Source organism: Xenopus laevis, chromosome 7S (assembly GCF_017654675.1).
Source record: "Xenopus laevis strain J_2021 chromosome 7S, Xenopus_laevis_v10.1, whole genome shotgun sequence".
In the NCBI taxonomy this organism is placed as follows: domain Eukaryota; kingdom Metazoa; phylum Chordata; class Amphibia; order Anura; family Pipidae; genus Xenopus; species Xenopus laevis.
The window spans coordinates 15,491,054-15,513,561 of record NC_054384.1 but is presented as its reverse complement, the minus strand read 5'-3'; the positions used below and the strand labels follow the sequence as shown (position 1 = coordinate 15,513,561).

Here is a 22,508-nt window from a genome sequence, read left to right as displayed (position 1 = left end):
TTTCTGTGTGATTGTTTTGTCTAATATTGAAGTGTGAAGTGTAATTTTTCACCTTCTGAAGCAGCTCTGGGAGGGGGGTCGTCGACCCTGCAAACTGTTCTAAACGGATACATTTAGTTGATACATTTCTTATCTTTGTCCCTGCTGAGCAAAATCTCTGGGTTTCGTTACAGGCAGCTGTTAGAATTGATACAATAGTTACTAATACTCCAGAGATGCTGTTGAGAAATGTATCAACTAATTGTTGCAAAATTGTAACAGTTTAGAGTCTGCACCTGAATTACTGAGCTGCCAGACTCAAACACCAGAGACACGAACATTAAACTTTAAACTTAGATTTTACAAAAATAGTAAAAAATAAATAATGGAAGGTAATTGAAAGAAGTCATTATTTCTGGGGAACAATCTAAAAACAACTGAATTAAAAAAAGTGTTTTGAAAGTGAAGAACCCCTTTAATAACACCTCAAAGCTCCAATCATGCTAATCGTGATTATGCTGATTGAAGCAACATTCCAGAGGATATATACCCGAAAAAAGATCTTATTTACAAGCTTTTCTGAATTGAGAGCCAGTTGGATCACTGTTGAAACGTCTTCAAGGAAAAAATTCAGCAAGTCCAGTTGATTTGACTTATTTCTACAGAAATAGTAGTGTTTCTGAAGCGGAAATCGCGTGACTTTTTGTCGGAAAACAAGATAGTAAAAAATGTTTTCCCCTTCCCACCCCTAATTTGCATTTACAAATTCAGATTCGGTTCAGCCAGATCTTTAGCAAAGGGTTCGGCCGAATCGAAAATAGTGGATTCGGTTCATCCCTAGTTTCAACAAATATTGGTAAAACAATTCAACCTCAAAACATTTTGGGGGCCTGAAAAAAAAGTTGCTGTTGGGGCCTAGTAATATCTAGTTACACCACTGATCCTAATAATTGTACTGTTTTATGTAGAATAAAATGTGTGATATGGTTTAAGTGTACTAACATTTGTTTTTATTTAAGGGACAACAATAAGCCAATCAATGTGCTGACTGGTATTGATTATTGGTTGGACAATCTGATCTGTAATGTCCCTGAACTTGTGATGTGTTTCCATGTGAACGGGATTGTACAGGTGGGTTTTCTGCAGTATTCCTGTTTGAATATCCTGGGGGTTCTGAAGCAGCAGTAGATATTTTCCTGCCTTTTTATACTTTTTTGTATTTTTGCCCCTGAGGAAGACCACTTTTGTGGTTGAAACGCGTAGGGCCAATCACTGGGCCAGTGTATGATAACTCCGCTGGAAGCAATGCAAAATAATGACGCCAAATCTCACGTTCACGTGGAGTAAATTTACACACACCACTGCCATTTATTTTACACAGCTTTTTACACCATTTTTTGCGAATTTTGTTTTACACAGCATAATAAATATGCCCCATGTAAAGCCTACATTTTCCTACCATGTATATAAGTTGGGCATATCTTCCCCACCCAAGCCACATCATTTGTACTGCTATACCCACCATCACATTTTCCTAAAACAAATAGCAGCGTTCATCTGGCAGCCATTTTCCCTCACATCATCAGTAACATTTATATCAGCAAACAGGACATATATGATGTAAAGTTCATGCAATGCAGAATGCAGGTTTACACAGGCACACCATAGTTTGGTTAAACGTTCTGCTGGGGTTGTGCAATGTAATGGTTTACAAACAAGGGTCTACTGTAATGGTTAAGCTGAGCTCAAGAGAGGTGGTTAGGAGAAAAAAATGTATCAGACAGCTAGAGAAGAGTTTCTATGGGTACCAGCAATGCTATCTCTTCATTGGCTGTTAGACTGGAGGGCATGTTTAGTAATCTGAGAAGAACTGAGCATGCTCATAAACCAACAGCAAAAGTAAATTCCTGAGGAAGGGGGCAGAGTGGGTTAGAGGAGGAGAAGGATTTCTAAGGGATTAAGTGGATGCTGCAGCCTTACTGTTTACCTTTAACAACCAGAGGGGCATGTATCCATCTGAAGATATGTAAATCAGCCTTGTCCTGTGCACTGAATTGACTAAGCATTATCCTAGCTAGTGAATCTGCATATCTGAAAGCTGCTGTCTATTATATTTTTATTTTGTTTTTTTTTTCCTTAACACTGTAGAAATATGAAATGATCAAGACAGAAGATATCCCAAATCTGGAGAACTCAAATTTTTCGACTACAGTTATTAAAGACATTGCACAGAATATTTTATCGTTTTTGAAGTCTAATTGCACAAAAGAAGGGCACACCTACTGGCTTTTTAAGGGTAAGGGTTTTTCAATTTCTTTTCATTCTACGTTCATTTGGTTTAGTCTGAGCCCTCCCTGTTCTGCCTCATACATATCTGCTTGTTCGAAATTCTAAGCTGGTTTTATAAACAAGCTTCTATGTAGTCATGGAGGCAGCCATTCAAGCACAGGATACACAATGAATAACAGATAAGTTCTGAAAAATCCCATTTATACTACTGGGCTTATCTGTTATATGCTGTTCTTTTTCAGTTTTAAATGGCTTCCCCCATGACTACACAGCAGCTTGTTTATATAAACTATAGTAGTAATTATCTGTTATCTACTGTGTATCCTGTGCTTGAATGGCTGCCCCCATGGCTACACAGCAACTTGTTTATATTTATAAACTATTGCAGAATTTCTGAAGCAAACACATACATTTTAACAGTGTAGCACACCGGTACATTTTATTTGCATTACTTTTAAAGACTTTCATTTTTTGGTTTTAACTGTTCCTTTAAGTGGAAAGTATTACCCACCATTGCTGTTTCTTTTCACCTTGCTACCTTTCTGTGTTTCTTTCCAAGTGCAGTTGTTATGCACGTATGAGCTTTATCACAATGCTCTATATAAATACACCAGTAAACCCCCAGTAAAAAAGTAATGTTGCTCTGAGTCCTCTGTCAAAAGAAACACTGCATTTCTTTCCTTATATTGTGTACACATGGGCTTCTGTATCAGACTTCCTGTTTTCAACATAAACCTCCAGGGCAGGGCTTGAGCATGCTCAGTTTGCTCCTCTTCCCCCTCCCTCCTCCTGTAATCTGAGCTCAGAGCTGTAAGTGAGCAGGGAGAGACTCAGGCAGGAAGTGATGTCACACCAAGTTTATATGGCAGCTTCTATCCTAAATAAACAGAGACAGTGTCTAGAGCTGTTTACTCACGTATGGTAAGGCATCCTGCAGAATAAATATAGCGTTCTATCTTGCACTATTGTGGCTAATCTGTTGGCAATAAACTGTCTTGGAGTTTACTTCTCCTTTAAAACTCTTCATGGACCCCCATTTAATGCAGCTGTAATGGCCAAATTAAAGCAAAATGTTCATTTGGAAACCTGGCCAACTACTAGATATAAACTGGGGGTTCTGTGCTTACCCACTAAAAAAACAATATTCTTTATTTTAGCTAGTGGCAGTGACATAGTAAAGCTCTATGATCTAACGACTCTTTGTGAGGAAACTGAGGATAAATACCAAAACCCGTTCACCATGCCCGTGGCCATTCTTCTTTACAAGTAAGTGCTTCGTCAGAGACTGGCGTTAATCAAGTTTCTTGATATATTTTTTTTTTATTATTTTTCTGTTGAACACTTTGTTTTTTAAGGGGGTTATTTATTAAAGTCCAAATGTTAAAAAATCGAAAATTCAAGTTTTTTTCTCTAGAAAGTTAAAATTTTATGAGATTTATTATATCCTGATGCTGCGAAAAGCCAAAATCTGAAAATCTCATCTCAAACCTGTCGAGCTCCTGTATAAGTCAATGGCAAAGGCACCTATTTCAAATTTAAGTTATGGGGGTTTTCGCCAGAATCCGACTTTTTCGGGGGTTTTCTGCAAAACTCGAAAAATCTAGAAATTCTGCAAAAAGCCTGAAAATTCGAGTAATTCGGGTTTGTGCTCGTTTCTATTGAATTTTTCCATAATCCAATTAAATCAAGTTTTTTTTAGTAAATAACCCCCTAAGTGCCACTTTTGATGATGATAAATTTGACTACTTTTGTTAAGCAATTTCCTTGTGCAAACAAAATCAGTATACTGGGAGATGGCTGAGTATCTTTGTATTGCTGTTAAGTACATTGTGTTCATATATACACATGGTTCACAGTACACTCTCAAGCTATACACTGGTTCGCAGTCATTTTAAAGTAGGAATGTATTAATCCATCCTTTTTAGATTTAGCTGAATACTAAACCAAAATCTTACCCTAATTTACATTGCAGATTTGAGACAATATTAAAAAAAAAAAAATGAACAAAAATGTAACATTTAACCGATTTAACTTTTTAAATTTTTCTAGAGCATTGCATTCAAATGATTTTAAGTTTGAATCGGAATCTGCTAAACACTTTGGTCAAACCACATCCTGATTATGAGCACTGTATAAACAAACCCTAAGCTGCCGCCTTTGTTATGCTTTGAGATAAGGAGCAGCTCATTATAGAGAGGGCTTGCCTGTTGGCTGGGTATTTGCTTTATCAGCTTTCCTCTGCTCAGCAGAACAGGAGCTGGTTTCATTTTCTTATTTAGGGCAAGAAATAACAAAAAAACTGATATTACTTTAAGGAGAACTAAAGCTTAACTAAATAAGTAGGCTAGAACTGTTTTACAATATGTTTTGGGTTTCGGTACCAGCAACCACAGCCTTTTAGCAGTTAAGATCTGTGCCTCCAAAGATGCCCCAGTAGCTCCCCATCTTTTGCTGATTCACTGCACATGCTCTGTACTGCCGTCACTTACTGAGCTTAGGGACCCACTCACAATAAACAGTACACATAGAACATTTCACAATATATAGTGAATAAAGTACCCCATATTGGATATTATAAGTCACCAAGGAGTCCCACGACCTAAGTGACGTATTATTTTAGCAACACTTTTCCCACACGCAGCTAATGACTGGCTTTGATTGTAGGTACATGTCACCCCTACTTGCTTTTTTATAGATGCGGCTGATGGGCCTGCAGTTTATAACAGCTGTTGTCTAGTAACAGGGCAAGCTGGTGTACAGGTGTGGGACCTGTTATCCAGAATGCTCGGGACCTGAGGTATTCCGGATAATGGATCTTTCCGTAATTTGGATCTTAATACCTTAAGTCTACTATTAAATCATGTAAATATTAATTAAACCCTATAGGTTTTGCTTCCAATAAGGATTAATTATATCTTAGTTTGGATCAAGTACAAGGTACTGTTTTATGTACCTATGTAGGGTAGGGGGGTAGGGTTTTTTTATTAAGGTTTTATTTCTCCTTTAAATGAAAAGGAAACTGCATTGTTCCATGGCTCAGAGGGAGATTAAACTACAGTGGAATAGTTAACTATTTACAAACACACAAATTACAACCCATTTCTCATTCCACATTTCTTTACTGGAATGAACAGTAAACACAGGATCTTTTTTTTTGTGTGTGTGTGTGTGTGTTAAATTTATAGTCCGCCTGCATTGTGATATTTCCCTGCGGTCCCTTTGTAACTCAGTTCCTACTCTCCATGGCTTTGTCCCCTGTTAAACGAAAATGTTAAATATTTATCATGATGCATTAACGCACTGGAATCTTTATAGCCTTCCCGGGACTCGGCGGAAACAAATTAATCTTGCCATGCACAAGTGACCCAATTTGTTGCAGCAAAGAAAACTACTAGCCGGGAAACGAGCGGCGACATTAAAACCGTACTTGCCATTAATCTTTCTCTTGTTTGTTCCTAATAGGGTGGCTTGTAACATGATGATAAAGAAAACCCAAAACAGGAAGCACTACGGAACCATCCGAACATTGTTATTAAACTGCCTGAAGTTAGTGGACAAGGGGAGGCACCCACAAGTAAGTTATTCGATCATGACATCAAATATATATCTGTATTGGATCCATTATCCAGAAACCCGTTATTCAGAAAGCTCTGAATTACCTGTTTTGTAATGAAGTGTTAAGGGATAGACCAGACAAGCACTTTGCTAGGGAAATGCAAAGTACCTTCTCCGAGCTTCAGTGGGTAAATCAGGGCAAGTCTAGGGGAACAAGCTGTCTATGGTGGTGTCCTGTTAATAGGGATGCACCGAAAGCAGGATCCGGATTCTAATTTGCATATGTAAACTAGGTGTGGGAAGGAAAATCGCGTGACTTTTTGTCACAAAACAAGGAAATAAAAGACGTTTATTCCCACCTTTTCCTTTCCCGCTTGCAAATTAGGATTCGGTATTCGGCCGAATCTTTCATGAAGGATTCAGGGAATCCCAAAAAGTGGATTTGGTGCATCCCTATCTGTTAACCACTGCTCAATGTACTTAAAAACTTAGTACAAAAAATGTGGATGATTATGTTGGTCTGCTTTATATGGTGTGGGATCCGTTATCCGGAAACCCGTTATCCAGAAAGCTCCGAATTATGGAAAGGCCATCTCCCATAGACTCCATTATAATCAAATAATCCAAATTTTTAAAAATGATTTCCTTTCTCTCTGTTATAATAAAACAGTAGCTTGTACTTGATCCAAACTAAGATATAATTAATCCTTATTGGAGGCAAAACCAGCCTATTGGGTTTATTTAATGTTTATACAATTTCTAGTAGAGTTAAGGTATGTAGATCCAAATTACAAAAAGATCCATTATCTGGAATACCCCAGGTCCCGAGCATTCTGGATAACCGGTCCCATACCTGTATTAATTTGCATCTTTCCATTAACCCCTGACCTTGTATGCAGTTTGTTCAGCATACAATCGGCAGTAATAATATGTAAGTGCTGGGCAGTTTTTAGTGTAGGGCAGAGAGGGCAATAGCCCTGAGCGCCCAAAATCAGAGGGGTCTTGTGAGGGCAAAGGAAGAATGATAAAATTCTGAAGCTATGCCTTCATTTTTTTTTTTTTTTTTTTTTTTTACAGTTGATTTTGATGAACTTTACCATTCAGAAATAAAGTTTAGTGGCAGAGAATGTTATAATGACTTGATACAGTATTTTGAGTGCAATTTAAGTACATCATGGATGCCCAGTAGTGGTGTGAAGGAAATTCTCGACCCGCACCCTACCCTAATACACCCCCTCCCAACCCGCACCTGGTCCAGCCCGCCATTCCCTCTCTTCTTATAGACCTGCCCCACAGTGACAAAAGGGGCGGGTGCATAAATTTAGGCACCGGAAGCTGCAATGCTAGGGCAGGCTCCTGCAATGTGCAGGAGCCTGCCCGAACCCGCTCATGAAACAGTCCCTTTGACATGTGCTGCACATAACTCAAAGCAGTGAGCTGTCCTGGAGTTACAAGGTGGCAGCAAATAAAGGGTGCAGTTCTACATCATTTGAAATCCACCATGATATTAACATTTAAAGGAGAAATAAAGCTCCACAATAAATGAGCTTTGAAATGTTACACCATATGCTTTGAACTTCTGTACCAAATTTAAGGCCTCTTTTACCCTATAGCAGTGAAGATCTGTGTCTCCAAAGGTGCCCCCAGTAGCTCTTTTTTTATTTTTTTTTGCTGGTTCACAGCTCATGCTCTGGGCTGCTGTCAGTTACCTGAGGTTAGGGACCGTCTCATAGTATACATGCATACATCTATATAGCAGTATAGTAATTAATTCAGATTCTGAATTAATTCGCTTCAAAATTCTCATTGCCTAGCAGCATTGAAACCAATGCAGTGCAGTCTGAATCAGGATTCATTAATAAGCAGCCCTATATTTATATCAATCCCTTAGCTTCTCAGCAGCAGCTGGGAGCACACTGAGCATGTGCAGTGCCACTGACCCAGAAAAGATGGCCTAATGAGATCAAAGGTGGGATTTTCTCTTGACATTAGAAGACATGGATCATTTTTGTAATAGTGCTGCTGAATTGCTGTGCTGGTACAGTATGATCAGAATATAAACAATAGTTTTTCTACCTGCAATCTTCTAGGCTATAACATCTTAACAGGACCTGTTTTTTAAAATTCAATTAGGCTGCTAAGGTCAGTATTCCTGGAATCAAAAAGCAGAAAACACAAACATTTCATGAATAACTAATAAAGACAAAATGCAAATTACTTTAGTATTTACCTTCCCAAATATTGTATGTGCTAGTCATGGTGTAACATATTTATGTTTATCTTGATTGTATGTACATATTTACCCTCTCTCCCTTCCTTGGAAGATTATTGCATCAGCCAATTACATGCTTTCAGAACTTTTCCAACTGGACGAGCCAAAGAAAGAAGAAAGTGGGGATGTCCCGTCCAATGGCAACTCGGATGAAAGCTATAGTGAAGAGGAGGAGGAAGAAATGGCCGACAGCGACGAAACGGTCTCTTACAACTCCACGTCGGAAATTACAGAGGACTCCAAAGCCATCGCTGTCATTAAATCAGTCAGGGAATTATCTGTGCCAGAGAAATATAAATCCACCCATCAGATACGGGTAAGTGTATCTTGAAAGTGGAATGTTTTGATGTTGTTGGAGAATTAGGCCAGTCTATGAGTGATTGGAGACATGGGGTAATAGGCTGATCTCTGCCTTTCCCAGCCTTTGTGGGATCAGTTTTCTCTGCATGGATACAGTCCTGGCCTCTTATACTTTAGCCTTTAAAGGAGACATATAGGATAAATGAAAAACCGTAATTTTGTAGGCAATTATAAGTAATATATTTTGTTGCTTTTACATGGTGCTACAGATTATTATCTTTAAAATAGCTTTATTAGTGTCCCCTGGTCCCTGTTTCAAATGAGGAGTGGGTGTGTCCCTGCCAGAAGCAGAGTAGGAGGGGGACAGCCAATCACAGCCCTGGGTCTTACTAGAGGTTTCCAATAATTATGCTTCTTATTGCACCATATGTGTAACTGTAGTACTCACAAAGCCAATTGGCTCTCTCTTGTTTTAAATATGTTGTGGGAATGGAGTCATGTAGCCTATGATTAAGTATCCTATCGATATGAAACACGTTAGGTTGTGTCCTAGTGCACTAGAATACTTTTTAATTGAAAAGTCTGCCTGGAAGATTGGTCTTTGAAAGTGCCTGCTCAATTTTTCTATACAATTACAGCCCTGCAGACGCACAAGCAAAGACAGGCGTCAGTTCCCTATCAGGTCCTGCTAGCTGCTGATTGGTTCCTGTCCTACAGTGCAGAGAGCTGAGAGCCGCCAGCTCCCCTGCACAGCCTGGGAATTCAGGGAGCAGGAAGTGGAAGAGAAGGGAGGGACTAGTAGGGTTTTTGCAGAAATATTCAATAAATCGCCCTGAAACTAGTTTTTTCTATATCTATATATTTTCTTCTATATCTAAATGAATATAACACACTGATACGTTTTCATTTTTTATACAAAATGTCTCCTTTAACAATGGTTCATTTTTGCCATACCCCACAGAAATGCCGCTGCTTTAAATCATGCAATCAGAACACATTTACTTGTGAATTCAGCACTCCTTCAACTCTTTATACTGCTTGAAAGGGTTTCCTTTCGGTTCAGAAGGGAAAATCTTAAAGCTTTATGTACGAATAGAGGGAACGGTTAAGCCATTCTGTTTGTCCCTGCCTTTTCTATAAACCCACTGAAGGGATGATTAACTTGCAGGTCATGGTGACATTATCACTTAACATTCAGTTCCTACTCTGAAAATCTTATTATAGAATATACACCAATTCCAGTATTTCTTATTGGACAAAGTGAGCTCATTTTTATTTAAAAATTTTTTTGTAACGGTGCCTTTTTCTGAAAGTGTTTAGAAAAGCATCAAGGTACTGGTTGCTGGGCTGTATTTATCTGGGGATGAATAGAAGCTGCCATATTGTTCTGCATAACTCAGGCTGAGGTCAGGTAGGCCTTCCTCAGGGCTAATCCATTCCCTAAATGGCCTGGAGGGTCCTTTAAGGTGGCCATACATGTACAGCTACTGTACAGTTTGGCATATAATTTTATGCTTCATTAAAGGGGTTTTTCACCTTTAATGAATGAGAGACTGGATTATTGGTAACCGAGGGACTGAATTGAAAGATAATCAATAATAATAAAACTGATCTTACAGGGCAACTGTTTTTTCACTGCTGGGGTCAGGGACCCAATTTGGAAGCTGCGAAGATGTAGAAGTAGGAAGTCAAAAAATATATAAAAGCAAATAATGAGGAGCAACTGCAGAATTGGTAGGAATAGGATATTCTATAATATATAGGTTAAATGAAAGGTTAACCACCCCTTTAAGATAAAGACTGCAAATAGGATTGTTTGTAGAAAAGCTCAGTCATTGGACGGGCCAAGCACATGGCCCAATAAGTTGATCCTCAACGTTGTGAGCAACATTTAGATGTTAAAGGAGTTGGGGAGCAACACTAGCATGAAAAATGTTCTTGGGGTGCCAAATAAGGGCTGTGATTGGCCATTTAGTACCTCCTATGTGGATTGTCAATCTACATTGAGGCTCTGTTTGGCAGTACACCTGGTTTTTATACAACCAAAACTTGCCTCCAAGCCTGGAATTCAAAAATAAGCAGCTGCTTTAAAGCCACTGGGAGCAACATCCAAGGGGTTGGAGAGCAACATGTTGCTCACGAGCTACTGGTTGGGGATCACTGATGTAGAGGGACCAAGTCTGCAATTTGGTGCGTGTTCCTTGCTATTTAGATAAGTATTAATGATTGTGCAGCACTAATCCCTATGGTTGTGAAACTACAAATACACTAGAACCCCCATTTTACGTTTTTCAAGGGACCAGAATAAAATCCTGGAAAATGTATTGTGCATAATATATAGGCAGGACCACAAAAAAAAACAATGTAAAGTGAGGGGAAACTTAAAATCAGGGGAAGTAAAATTTAGGTTTCAATGTATATATGTATCATCTTTTGCCTCCTTTTTTATTTTTGGAAATCTCTTTTCCAGTCTAGCTGCACATTCCCAGTTTGCAGTGACACTGAGGAACGCTGCCGATTAGTGCTCAGTTACGTTTTAGAGGTAAGGCTTATTCACATTTACCTTTTCTCCTTAAATTTTGAATGGTTGCCATAATAAAAACCTTGTGTATTTTCTTCCTAGGGGTTAAAATGTGTTGACAGCAGTGTGAAGAAGGACGGGGAGCTCCCAGCTGCCGATCCGAGTACTCCTATCCCACTGAAATATGAGGACGATTCAGCCGACAGGCCCGAGTGCGTGGAAAAGCAAATGGAGTTATTTCTCCATAAAAGTAAGATTAGTATTAGGAAAGTAACATATTAATACATTGTGTTTAAAGAGAAACATATTAGCAGTTTGTTAGTTAAATAGACATTAAGGGGGTTGTTTATCAAATCCGATTTTTTTTTTCCCCACCAGATTTTTTAAGTAAAAAAAGTCCGACCAAACTAGAATCCACTAATTGACCGTAATTATCATTGAGAAAAGTAGATAAAATCTGTTTTTGGGGGGAAAAAAATAATTTTTTAGGTTTTATGACCGGAAACGTTATAATTTTTCATGAAATTGCTCAAACCCCCCCCTGATTTTTTTGGATTTTTGTCCAAAACTCAGACCATGATATCTTCAAATTTCAAATGGGACCTTTGGCATTGACTTCTACAAGATCGAAGATGGAGTCTTTTCGGATTTGGACTTTTAGCAGCCTCGGTGTATAATTAATCACGAAAAATTGTTATTTTTCCCACATTAAAGGGGACTTCAAACCCAAAAACAAATTAAAGGGGGCATACATAATCCAAATGTTCAATATATTGCAGTATTCGCTTTAGGGATGCACCGAATCCACTATTTTGGATTCGGCTAAACCCCCGAATTCTTCGCGAAAGATTCGGCCGAATCCTAATTTGCATATGCAAATTAAGGTTGAGTAGGGGAAAACATTTTTACTTGTCGCACGATTTCCCTCCCTGCCCCTAATTTGCATATGTCCTGAACCAAATCCTGGATTCGGTGCATCCCTAATTCACTTACACTAGGCTAGTTTCTCGATTAAATGTATTTAAATAAATATTTTACCTTTTAAAGTGATCCTCCACCAAAAAAGGATTTTGCATAGTGACAGAAACTACAATTCAACACTACGTTCCAATATTTATCCCTTTAAATTTTTCAGTGTTTTTTAAAGTTTTGTTAAACGTAATTGCTACTGAAAGCAGCATCTCTCTGTTTACATACAGACCGCTATTTCAGCCACCTTATTTTTGTATTTTGAAATACATTTTCTCGTTTCAAGTGGGATTGTCAGAGAATAAGTGCTCCAGCCTATTTGGGATTGTTCCGGGTGCCTGGCAGTTCAAAATAAAGCTCCAGCTAATACTGAAAGCCTCAAAAGCATATTACGTGCTCTCGGATGCAGCAGTGAGCCTACAGAAATATGGCAGAGCACTGAGATACATCAAGCTGGCATTACAGTGTCACGGTAGGTTGCTGTTAATGTCAAGAGCAAACTGCAAACCGCAAAGGCGCTTAGAATTGGCTGAAATTATTACTTTTTTTTAAATTTATTTTGCATTAAAATAAAATTGAATGAAACTGACTGCTATTCCAAGTACACAGAGGCTGAAACAGCCCCCCACTGACTCAATAAATAGTGACGGTCTATGGCATCCTTCAGCAGCCCTCTTGCATTTACCATAATCTCTACAGATTATTGGTCAGGGCCTTGGCCTTCTCTCTTTGTCACCACCAACACATATGTTCCTCTATGTGGGATTATAGTAAAGTTGTACAGCATGCAGGGTCTGTGTTCCATAAAAAATATTTGCTGCACAGTGAAGCAACGGCAGTTCTCGTACAATACTGGAAGCTCCACATATTTCAAACTGCCTTTTTATTATTACCCAAAAGAGTTGTAACTGTCTGCTGCAGCCTGCTAACAAAGCAGCACCTATCCTACCGGGTATAAAGGGGAACTATCGCGAAAATTAAAATGTAATATTCGCTCCATCATACTGAAATAAGAAATGTTCTAAATATAATCAATTAGAAATTCAGTACCGTTCCTGAAATAATCAAGTTTATCTTCACTATTCCTCTCTCAGCGTCTGTTTCTCTTCAGTCTGTCTTCATGCAGCAGTTGGGTGTCAGATGAATGATCCAATGTATCTTATAGGGAGGCTCCTTTTGCCTAGAAGATGTATTAGAGCTCACTATATTAAAATCACCAGAAATCCTGTCTCTCTACATGCAGAATTTGTGCAAAAGGCAGCTATTTTGTTAGATTTTCTTTGTGCTGGAATCAGTTATTTGAGTGAGCTCTAATACATCTGCCTGGAAAGGAAGCCATCCCTATAAGATATATTGGATTTAACTGTCAATCACTATCTGACACCCAACTACTGCATGAAGACACAATGAAGAGAAACAGATGCTGAGAGAGGAATAGTGAATATAAACTTGATTATTTCAGAAACAATGCAGAATTTTTAATTGATTGTATTTCGAAAGTTTCTTACTTCAGTATGAGGAAGCTTATATTCAATTAAAATTTTTGCGATAGTTCCCATTTAAGGTCACACTTTAAAAGGAATTTCCCAACAGCTTTCTTTCACCCTTAATCCACCCATTTCAGCAGGAGGCAATTGGTGCGGCTGATGTATAGTTTATACACTTATTATTTGTATTACTATTTTACTATTTAGTATTATATATATGTTTATAGAGAGAGAGAGAGAAATTTATATAAACAGCTGTAGAGTTAAACATTGCAACCACTCTGATGCTTTGCCTTCCTTTTTTACTGAACGAGACTAATTTCTGATTGGTTGATACTGATGACTGAACCAGTGCAAGTTTGTGCCTATATTAGTAAATTAGCCTTCATATAATTCCTTACATGCTCATATCATCATTCATGATCATCTCTCTTACCACTGGGAAGAAAAATGGGGGACAGAAGATTTTATTGCTGCTTCCTTGGCTCGTCCAGAAATCTATTCCATAGGGCCATCCCTGGAGAGCTACTGATACAAGTCATTGTATAAATAAACAAGTCAGCTGGTAAATAACTGCCTTGAATCAAAATGTTCATGGTGTGGGCCAATAAGCCTCATGTTTGGGGGCAGAAGTATTGTAAAATAAAGACACACATCCTCGTCATGCTAGAGGCCATAAAATCTCTTGTATAGTCAGGAGAGTCCTCAGACGTTTAGTTTGACAGCCCTGCTTTATATCTGAATCTGACTTTTTGTGTATTTAGAATAATATCTGTTTCTCTTGATGTTTCCAGATGCCTACAGTGGCCTATGCACCAGCATTGTGCCCGATGTGATGCTCCTTCTCTGTCAGTACCTCACTCTATGCGGGGACGTCCAGTTAATGCTGGCCCAGAATGCAAGCAACCGCGCTGCCTATTATGAAGAGTATAGTTACCAAACCCGAGATGACCAGGAAATCCTGCATAGTCTTCAAAGGGAATCCAGCTGCCAAGGTTTCACTTTCTGGCCTTTTATTTCCAGCATTGTCTTTAGTGATATTACATGCAGTCTTCTTGCGTTTTGTGTTTTAGGACAGAATGAAAATGAATTGGTAACAAATACAGGTTAGGGTTGAAATTTGATTGATCATTGCAGGTTAAAGTCAGACTGGGGAAATACACTCCTCCTCTGCTCCCAAAATTTTTTTGTTTTGGAACCATAGTTATGTGTAGATCTAACATATTGAGCGGGAAGTTGCATCTGGGTCCTACAATGGTAACATTTTATGGGTTAGGGTTGTGTGCATGCAGGGACGCCATCAGAAATCACAGGGCCATGTATAAAAACAAATTCTGGGCCACCCGGTCCCCGCCCAGCCCCACAGCACAATAAAAAAGCCACACAGACATCAGCCCTAAAATAGTAAAAACACTCTCCTAAAAGTTATAAAAAGCCATTGGTGGTCAGGGCCTCCCTGCATGTCCAGGGTCCCTGTTTTTATAAACAATGGTGGACAGGCGGCTTTCGGTGGCTCAAGGGGGCACGGCTAATTTGGGAAATGCTGCATGGCCAGGGCCCCCCTTAAATTAGAAACAAACCCGTAACATGAAATACCCCTACACCCTACCCTTTGTAGACCCCCCCCTTCTCCCCCCCCCCAGCTAAGGTGGTACCAGGGGCAAATGACCCTAATTTTTTTACTTACCCCTTGGTGCAGATTATGTCCCCCGCAGTTCACGGCAGCCATCTTCTTTTCTTTGTTAAACTTTGCATGCCCAGTTGGAGTAATTTTCCGGTCCCGAACAACCCCGCATGTGCCGAAAGTCACGAAAATTTCAGATTTCCGAACTTCGGATGCGCAGTTGTTCGGGACCGGAAAATTACTCCAACTGCGCAAGTTTAACGAAGAAAAGAAGATGGCTGCCGTGAATTGCGGGGGACAGAATCTGCACCAAGGGGCCCGATATAGCTGTGCCCCCCTGATGCCAGCCCTGTGTACATGCTAGGGTCAGATGCAGGTTGAGTTTTTCCTGACCCACACAATATTATCAGGAAGGACACAATCTCCTCGGTGGGGTCTGTGCGGCCATGGTGAGATGTTTTACTTGTGGCTGTTTATCTCTATCCTTCCATGCTGCCTTACTAATGCAACGTTGCTTCCTGTAGGTTTTTCATGGGCCACTGATCTGATCAATGACCTGGGTTGCCAGCTCTCCGTTAGTTGCAGATGCTATGAATCAGCCAGTGAAATTCTGACGTTCACAAACCCGCAGATCCAGAACCCAGAACAGAGCACGCAGGTCCTGAAACGCCTTGGGAATATCCGGAACGAAATCGGAGTGTTTTATATGAATCAAGCAGCTGCTTTGCAGTCAGAGAGATTAGGTATGCCCTTTTATTTATTTTTTGTCTTCTTCTTGTATAATAAACATGAACTGGACAGTAGCAAGAGTTCTAATGGCTGCCATACTGCTTTGTATATGAGTTTTGTTACTTCTTAATGCAGTTTTATTATATGGAAACTGTAGGGCAGAGAAGGTTTGTTCTGGGGCTCCAGTATCATAAAAGCATCATAAAGCCCCATGGGGGAAACATGGATATATAGATGATGTTTGTTGTACAAAGGATAGATTGTTCATTGGTTGTTAACTTGCAACCCTACAGCCACTGGTGGGATTCTGGGAGTTGTAGCTTAACAACAGCTGGAGGTGGTGTAAGTTGGACATCTGTTATTTATGAAATCTTACCCTGGGGGTCCCCAGCTATCTTGAATTACCACGGACCCCCTCTTCTCTAACCACAGCCCTGAGCATTGGGTTTGACTGGTTATGCCTTCAAATGCAATGAAAAAAAAGTATAAATTATACATTAAATGTTCCTGTGTTTAAGGCTTTACTCATAGTTACACTTTTTTATGGCAATAAATCGAGAGCCCTAAAATGTAACTCTTGTGTTGGGGGGGGGACCAGATGAGTGATAAGTGGGAGGAAGAGAATTTGGAATAGAGAGAGGCCGATACAGGGATTAATCACCCTAGACACGTGCCTCTTCTGCGTACCCCTATTTCTAGCCCTATGTCCTTGTAACCAAATATATAAATACTTTTTGTGCTTCTTGTTTTATGAGCATATACATGAATAATCATGACATCTGGGCATGCAGTGCAGTAACAGAAATGATCAGAAATCCTTAGCAAGTAATTCTGCATTCAGGCTCTGCAGAGTCCTTAATTCCTCTTGGCTCTAGTAACAAATGCAGATTTTTACTGGTTATGTTGCTTTTATACAATGTGTATTGTTCTGTCCTGAATCAGGCTTGTATGTATCTGTGCAGTGAAATATACATTTAATATAAATATATTGCAGAATGCTGGGAGTTTTTTACATGCAAGAAAAGTGCAACTGGTCAGCCATCACTGCTTAAATAAATATAGGTCAAAACCCAAACTATTCACCCATTGGTCAACTTCCCCCTGGGTGAAGAGCTGGGTCAACAAGTAGAATAGAGCACCAATGAAAAGGTTTTGCTCTATGCATGATCTTACAAGGTGTTTTTGTAATGTTTTTGTGTCCCTTGTTCTTGAACTAGGAAATAAAAGCGTCTCCAGCGCAGAACAAGACTTACTGCAGAAGAGCTTCTCTAGCTTTGAGAAAGGAATCTCCAACTTTGATTCAATTAAGGACTTGACCAATATTGCCCTCTTACTGTGCAACATGGGCCGCTTAATGCGGATTTGTGCTCAGGCTCATTCTAGCAGCGGAACTGATGTCAGCAGAGGGGAATTCTCTTCAGATGAGGCTCATTACTATAATAAGGTGGGCTATAGTCTGCACCTAATAAGGTACTGTATATGGGGCATATTCTATCTAAAGAAAAAAGTAATCAAATAATTTAAAGGGGAAATATTGTGAAAATGAAAATGTAATTTCTCTAGTCGGCCCTCCTGTCAGTGCAAACGTGTGGGTTAATATCAATCTCATCTCTGTAGGCAGGACAGCAGAATAAGACTCTTGACCCCTCCCCTGGTATATAAGTTGTGGCTCCACCTCCCATTGCCAGTTCTTTGTCCTGCCTCAGAGGTGAAGGACAGAAAAGTTTTCTTTCTTTCTAATTTTTTTTTTCCTTTAGCTTCAGAGCTTCTCCGTTCAAGGATGCTTTGCTGTCTCCCAAAGTATGGTGACTTTTCCTCCTTGCAGTGCATTGTGCAGCAAGTGGAATCACCCGAAGATTACTGCAGATCGGCAGGTATCCATGGAGTATGGGGACATGCTTTGTTTCCCAACGTATGGTGACTTTCCCTCCTTGCAGTGCATTGTGCAGCAAGTGGAATGACCTAAAGATATCAGCCATGGATGGATCAGAGGGCGTCCAGAGAGGCCAGTAATTCCCTCCTTGCTCACACACCGCAAGTGGAATCAGTGCACATCACGCTGTTTTTAGGCCCAATACCCTTCAGCTGCACTTGTATTAGAGTAAAAGGTATGCAGTGCTACCTATTATTACTCCCTATGACCAACACTAATAAGGTGAGAGTAAACAGAACTACAGCTCCTTACAATTACTCCCCTAATCCTAAAAGCGACCATTGTGGTACCTGGTTGTTGGCGCCCTTTCTCATGGCGTCGTGTGTCACGCGGGCGTATCGTTTTGGACGCAGGCATTAATATGGATGCGAGCATCCATTTTATCTTGACGCGGACGACTTGGCTCGAGCGTTAAAACGTCACGTCGTCATTGCGCACGTCACGCGTCTGATGTCATGACGTCACAAACAGCACGGAAGCCTAAAATAAGGCCCTAGTGTTTCCAAGTGAGTTACCACCATAAGAGCCCTGTCCTAACAGAGCTATGAAAAGATCAGATTCCCTAAGGGAGCTCAGGGAGCACATCCAAACTGCCAAATCCTCTAAGAGGCCCACAAATAGGGCAGAAAAAGTGGTGAAATGCAAAAAATGCAAATACACCTTAAGAAAATCCAAACAAAATTATTTTTCTGACTGTACCCCAACAGGCACCGATCTTGTCACCACAGATCAACGCTACTCCAGAGCATAACCCCCTGTTTACTACTGACAATGATGAGGGGCAACAACAGGCTACTCTCAGTTCCCCTACAGGGTTAACTCAGCGCCCCAGTCCAAATCTGCGGGAACAACTCTCCGCATCCCAAATGCCCCCGCAATTAGGGGACTTTTTGGAATCAATAAAAGCCACTTTCCAACCTCCTCCTCAGCAATCACTACATGCTAGAAAGAGGAGGGCTCAAGATGCCATGTCAGACTCTTCTGAACCGGAGGCTTCATTCTCAGGGGAGGATGTAGGGGTAGATAATATCTCTGGCTTGCCACTGCCAGACCATCAACAATCATGGTGAGACAGCGATTCTGACGCAGAACAATCACACACCTTTGCCAGACCAGAAGTCTCCTCCAAACTTTTAAAAGCAATGATGGAGACATTGGAGATAAAAGATGAGTCAGTAGCTGTCTCTAAAGCAGACAAAGTTCTAGGAGTACAACCGAAAAAGAACCGCTCTTTTCCAGTTTTTAAAGCAATTACTCAGGCTATAGACTCCGAATGGTCACAGCCAGAGCACAGATCAGCTTTAACCAAGTGAGCGATTCTTCAACACATACCCTATTCCAGAGGAGCAGGTAAAGTTATGGATAGACCTCCCAAATTTGATTCGGCTGTTGCACGCCTATCAAAGCAAAAATGCTCTCCCAACAGAGGAAGCAGCTTTCAAAGATCCCATGGACAAAAAAGTGGAATCCGCTCTAAAAAGAGCCTATACACAATCGGCAGCAATTCTCGGTCTAGCAACTGCAGCAGCGGGTCTAGCACGTACGGCCAAACACTGAACTAATGTATTAACCACCTCAATCAGCACAACAATTAGCTGCAGAGGTGGAAAAACTCCATGCTACATTCGCTTTTTTAGCAGATTCTGCACTAGATATTGCTTGACTTGCAGCAAAATCCACAGCCAGTACAGAAGTTGCCAGGAGAGCTCTATGGCTACGCCACTGGTCAGACGACACAGCTTCTAAAAACAAGCTGACCAACCTCATATTCTCAGACGAATCCCTTTTTGGACCAGATTTGAAACCAATCATTACAGAGGTGACGGGGCAAAAACACATTTGTTCCAATGGGAAAGAGAGGCCGTCTAGAGCAAACAAATAGATTTTCTACCAAAAAGCCATGGTCTGCTCCACATCGCAGTTACAGATCTTTTCAAAACCATTCCTTACGCAATCCCAATGCTGATCAGGGAACACGGAGAAATAGACCCCAATGGCACCAACCAACGAGGAAGGGCAGAAAACCGGCTGCCTCAAAACCCAACTCCTCATGACTCACCTCCGCAACAGCCCCAGGTAGGAGGTTGTCTAACACCGTTCCTCTCCTACTGGGAAGCACATATTACAGACCAATGGGTGCTGCAAATAATTCAATTCGGATAGAAAATTCCATTCCATTCAGCCAAACAGTTAGTATGGACAGACAGTACAACTCTGGTAATCACAGACTTTCTTACAGATGGCTTTACTAGAGGCCTTGCACTAAACACACTGAGGTCTCAGATCTTGGCTTTATCCGGTGGTCAGAAGACGCCACCATACAACGTTTTTTACAAGGAGTCTTACATCTCAGACCACCTTTCAAAGACCCTACTCCGCCTTTTGACTTACCGTTAGTGCTCGCCACGCTACAAAAACCACATTTCGAACATATACACTCTTGTGATCTTAAATGGTTGTCACTCAAGGTGGCATTCCTCATAGCCATAACATCAGCTAAGAGGGTATCAGAAATGGCGGCCCTTTCTTGCAAAGAACTATGGCTGGTTATGCATCAGGATAATGTCGTCCTTAGGACAGTACCAGGTTTTCTACCAAAGGTAGTATCCAGCTTTCACATTAACCAAGAGTTGGTATTACCATGCCTATGCCCAAATCCAGCGAATGATAAAGAAACACAATTACACATGATAAAGAAACACAATTACACAAGCTAGACGTAGTAAGAACAATTTGCATATATTTAAATGGACTGCAGTTCTAAGGAAATCAGACTCTCTGTTGATATCTTATTCTGCAACTCATAAAGGGCAAGGAGTTTCCAAGAGAACCACTGCTAGATGTTTAGTAGAGACAATAAATTTTGCTTACGAAAGTAACAAAAAACCAAAGCCCTTTCAGGTCAAGGCTAACTCTACTAGAGCACAAAGTACTTCATGGGCCTTACACAACTTGTCTACACCTGAACAAATATGCAAGGCAGCCACTTGGGTTTCTCCCAATACCTTCATAAACTAAATTTTTTGCTTCAACTTCGGCCTTGTTTGGCTGCAAAGTGTTACAGGCTGCGGTGGCACAGTAGAGCCCCCCTGGTTAAAGGACTACACATAACAGTATTTTTGGTGTTATTGTGGGCATAACGATTGTTGCATGTTATATTACATTATACAGTACACTTAACACTAAGAGATTACAAAAATCTGCTATAATACCCACCCTAAATTACGGGACACCTTTTGGACGTCCACACAGGTTTGCACTGACAGGAGGGCCGACTAGAGAAAAAGAGATTTTATACTAACTGGAAAATCCTTTTCTAGTAGGCCCGAACTGTCAGTTCGATAAGTCCCACCCAGGCTGATTTTAGTATGGGTCTGTGGACGTAAACTTTTTCTATATGTTTATAACTGTCTCTTGACCTTCTACTTTCCTGAATACACTCCACCTCATTAAGCTTTACAAACGAACTGGCAATGGGAGGTGGAGCCACAACTTATATACCAGGGGAGGGGTCAAGAGTCTTATTCTTCTGTCCTGCCTCCAGAGATGAGACTGATATGAACCCACACGTTTGCCCAGACAGGAGGGCCTACTAGAAAAGGATTTTACAGCATACTGAAATAAGAACATTTCTAAATACTATCAAAAATCAAGTTTATCTTCACTATTCCTCTCTCAGCATCTGTTTCTCTTCATTCTCTCTTCATTCAGGAGTTTGGTGGCAGATATTAATTGACAGTTAGATCCATTATATCTTATAGGGCGGGTTCTTTTGCCTGGCAGATGTATTAGAGCTCACTCTAGATTTTGTTTGTACTGGAATCAGTTATTTGAGTGAGCTCTAATAGATCTGCTAGCAAAGGAAGCCCCCTATAAGATATATTGGATCATTGTATGAAGACCGAATAAAGAGAAACGGACACAGGCGTAGTGAATATAAACTTGATTATTTTAGAAACTATGCAGAATATTTAATTTATTGTATTTAGAAAGTTTCTTATTTCAGTATGCTGAAGCTTATATTACATTTTAATTTTCACAATAGTTCCCCTTTAATAAACCTTCACTCTGTTCTTCCAGTTTGTGTTACTTAGGCTCAGGGCTGGAGTCTCAGAGTGATTTAACTGTGGTGGACAGATGTGTCAAAGCAGTTCCATTACTAGTGATCCGCTGTTTGCTTACCTTGGTTTATTCAAGCTTTTAATTAGTACTCCGATTAATAGAAGGTAATTGACCATGGTAAAACTTCTTATCTGCATCAATTTACTGTGATAATGGCAAACAATTACATTAATTACCAATTAAAATGATGTCCCTGCAATGTTTAATGAAAAAGGTGAATATTTATCTCACGATGGGTACAGGTTTGTATTACATGATACAGTTACAGAGGGAAAACTCCAAGTTGGGAGCAGGTCTGTGTATTGCTTCCATCTCCTGAACTGAGGTTTGAGTTTTCCTCTCCCACGGGCAACAGAACATCCAAAGATTCCTTTAAGTTAGAAGAGAAAAAAAATCACTGCATGAGGTGATCCTGCTGAATCATGGGGAAATGCCCTTGGTGTGCTACTAGGGACATTGCCCTTATAAACATATTTTTAGTAAATAAAATGTATTTATTTATGATTGTTGAACTTACTCCCTAACATGACCTTTGGTGAGTGCATAGTAGCTACACCATGACTATAGGTCCCATCAGGGGCATAACTATAGAGGAAGCAGACCCTGCGGCTGCAGGGGGGCCCAGGAGGTATAGGGGCCCCACGAGGCCCTAATTCATATACAATTTCAATAAATATTGGAGAAACAAGTCAACCTCTAAACATTTTGGGGGCCTGAAAAATAATTTG

At 40.2% G+C, this 22,508-nt stretch overlaps 1 protein-coding gene across 2 annotated transcripts in view; it reads left to right on the top strand.

Annotated features, from left to right (window-relative positions):
• The window catches only part of edrf1.S (erythroid differentiation regulatory factor 1 S homeolog), a 48,097-nt gene that overhangs the window by 7,515 nt on the left and 18,074 nt on the right, over positions 1–22,508 (top strand). Inside the window, exons 8-18 of one of the 2 annotated variants that reach the window (XM_018226905.2) lie at positions 999–1,110; positions 2,128–2,275; positions 3,426–3,534; positions 5,731–5,842; positions 8,148–8,411; positions 10,866–10,937; positions 11,019–11,166; positions 12,172–12,357; positions 14,167–14,367; positions 15,521–15,739; positions 16,943–17,169. In XM_018226905.2, the coding sequence (XP_018082394.1) occupies positions 999–1,110; positions 2,128–2,275; positions 3,426–3,534; positions 5,731–5,842; positions 8,148–8,411; positions 10,866–10,937; positions 11,019–11,166; positions 12,172–12,357; positions 14,167–14,367; positions 15,521–15,739; positions 16,943–17,169 (1,798 nt within the window). 2 annotated transcript variants of the gene reach the window in all.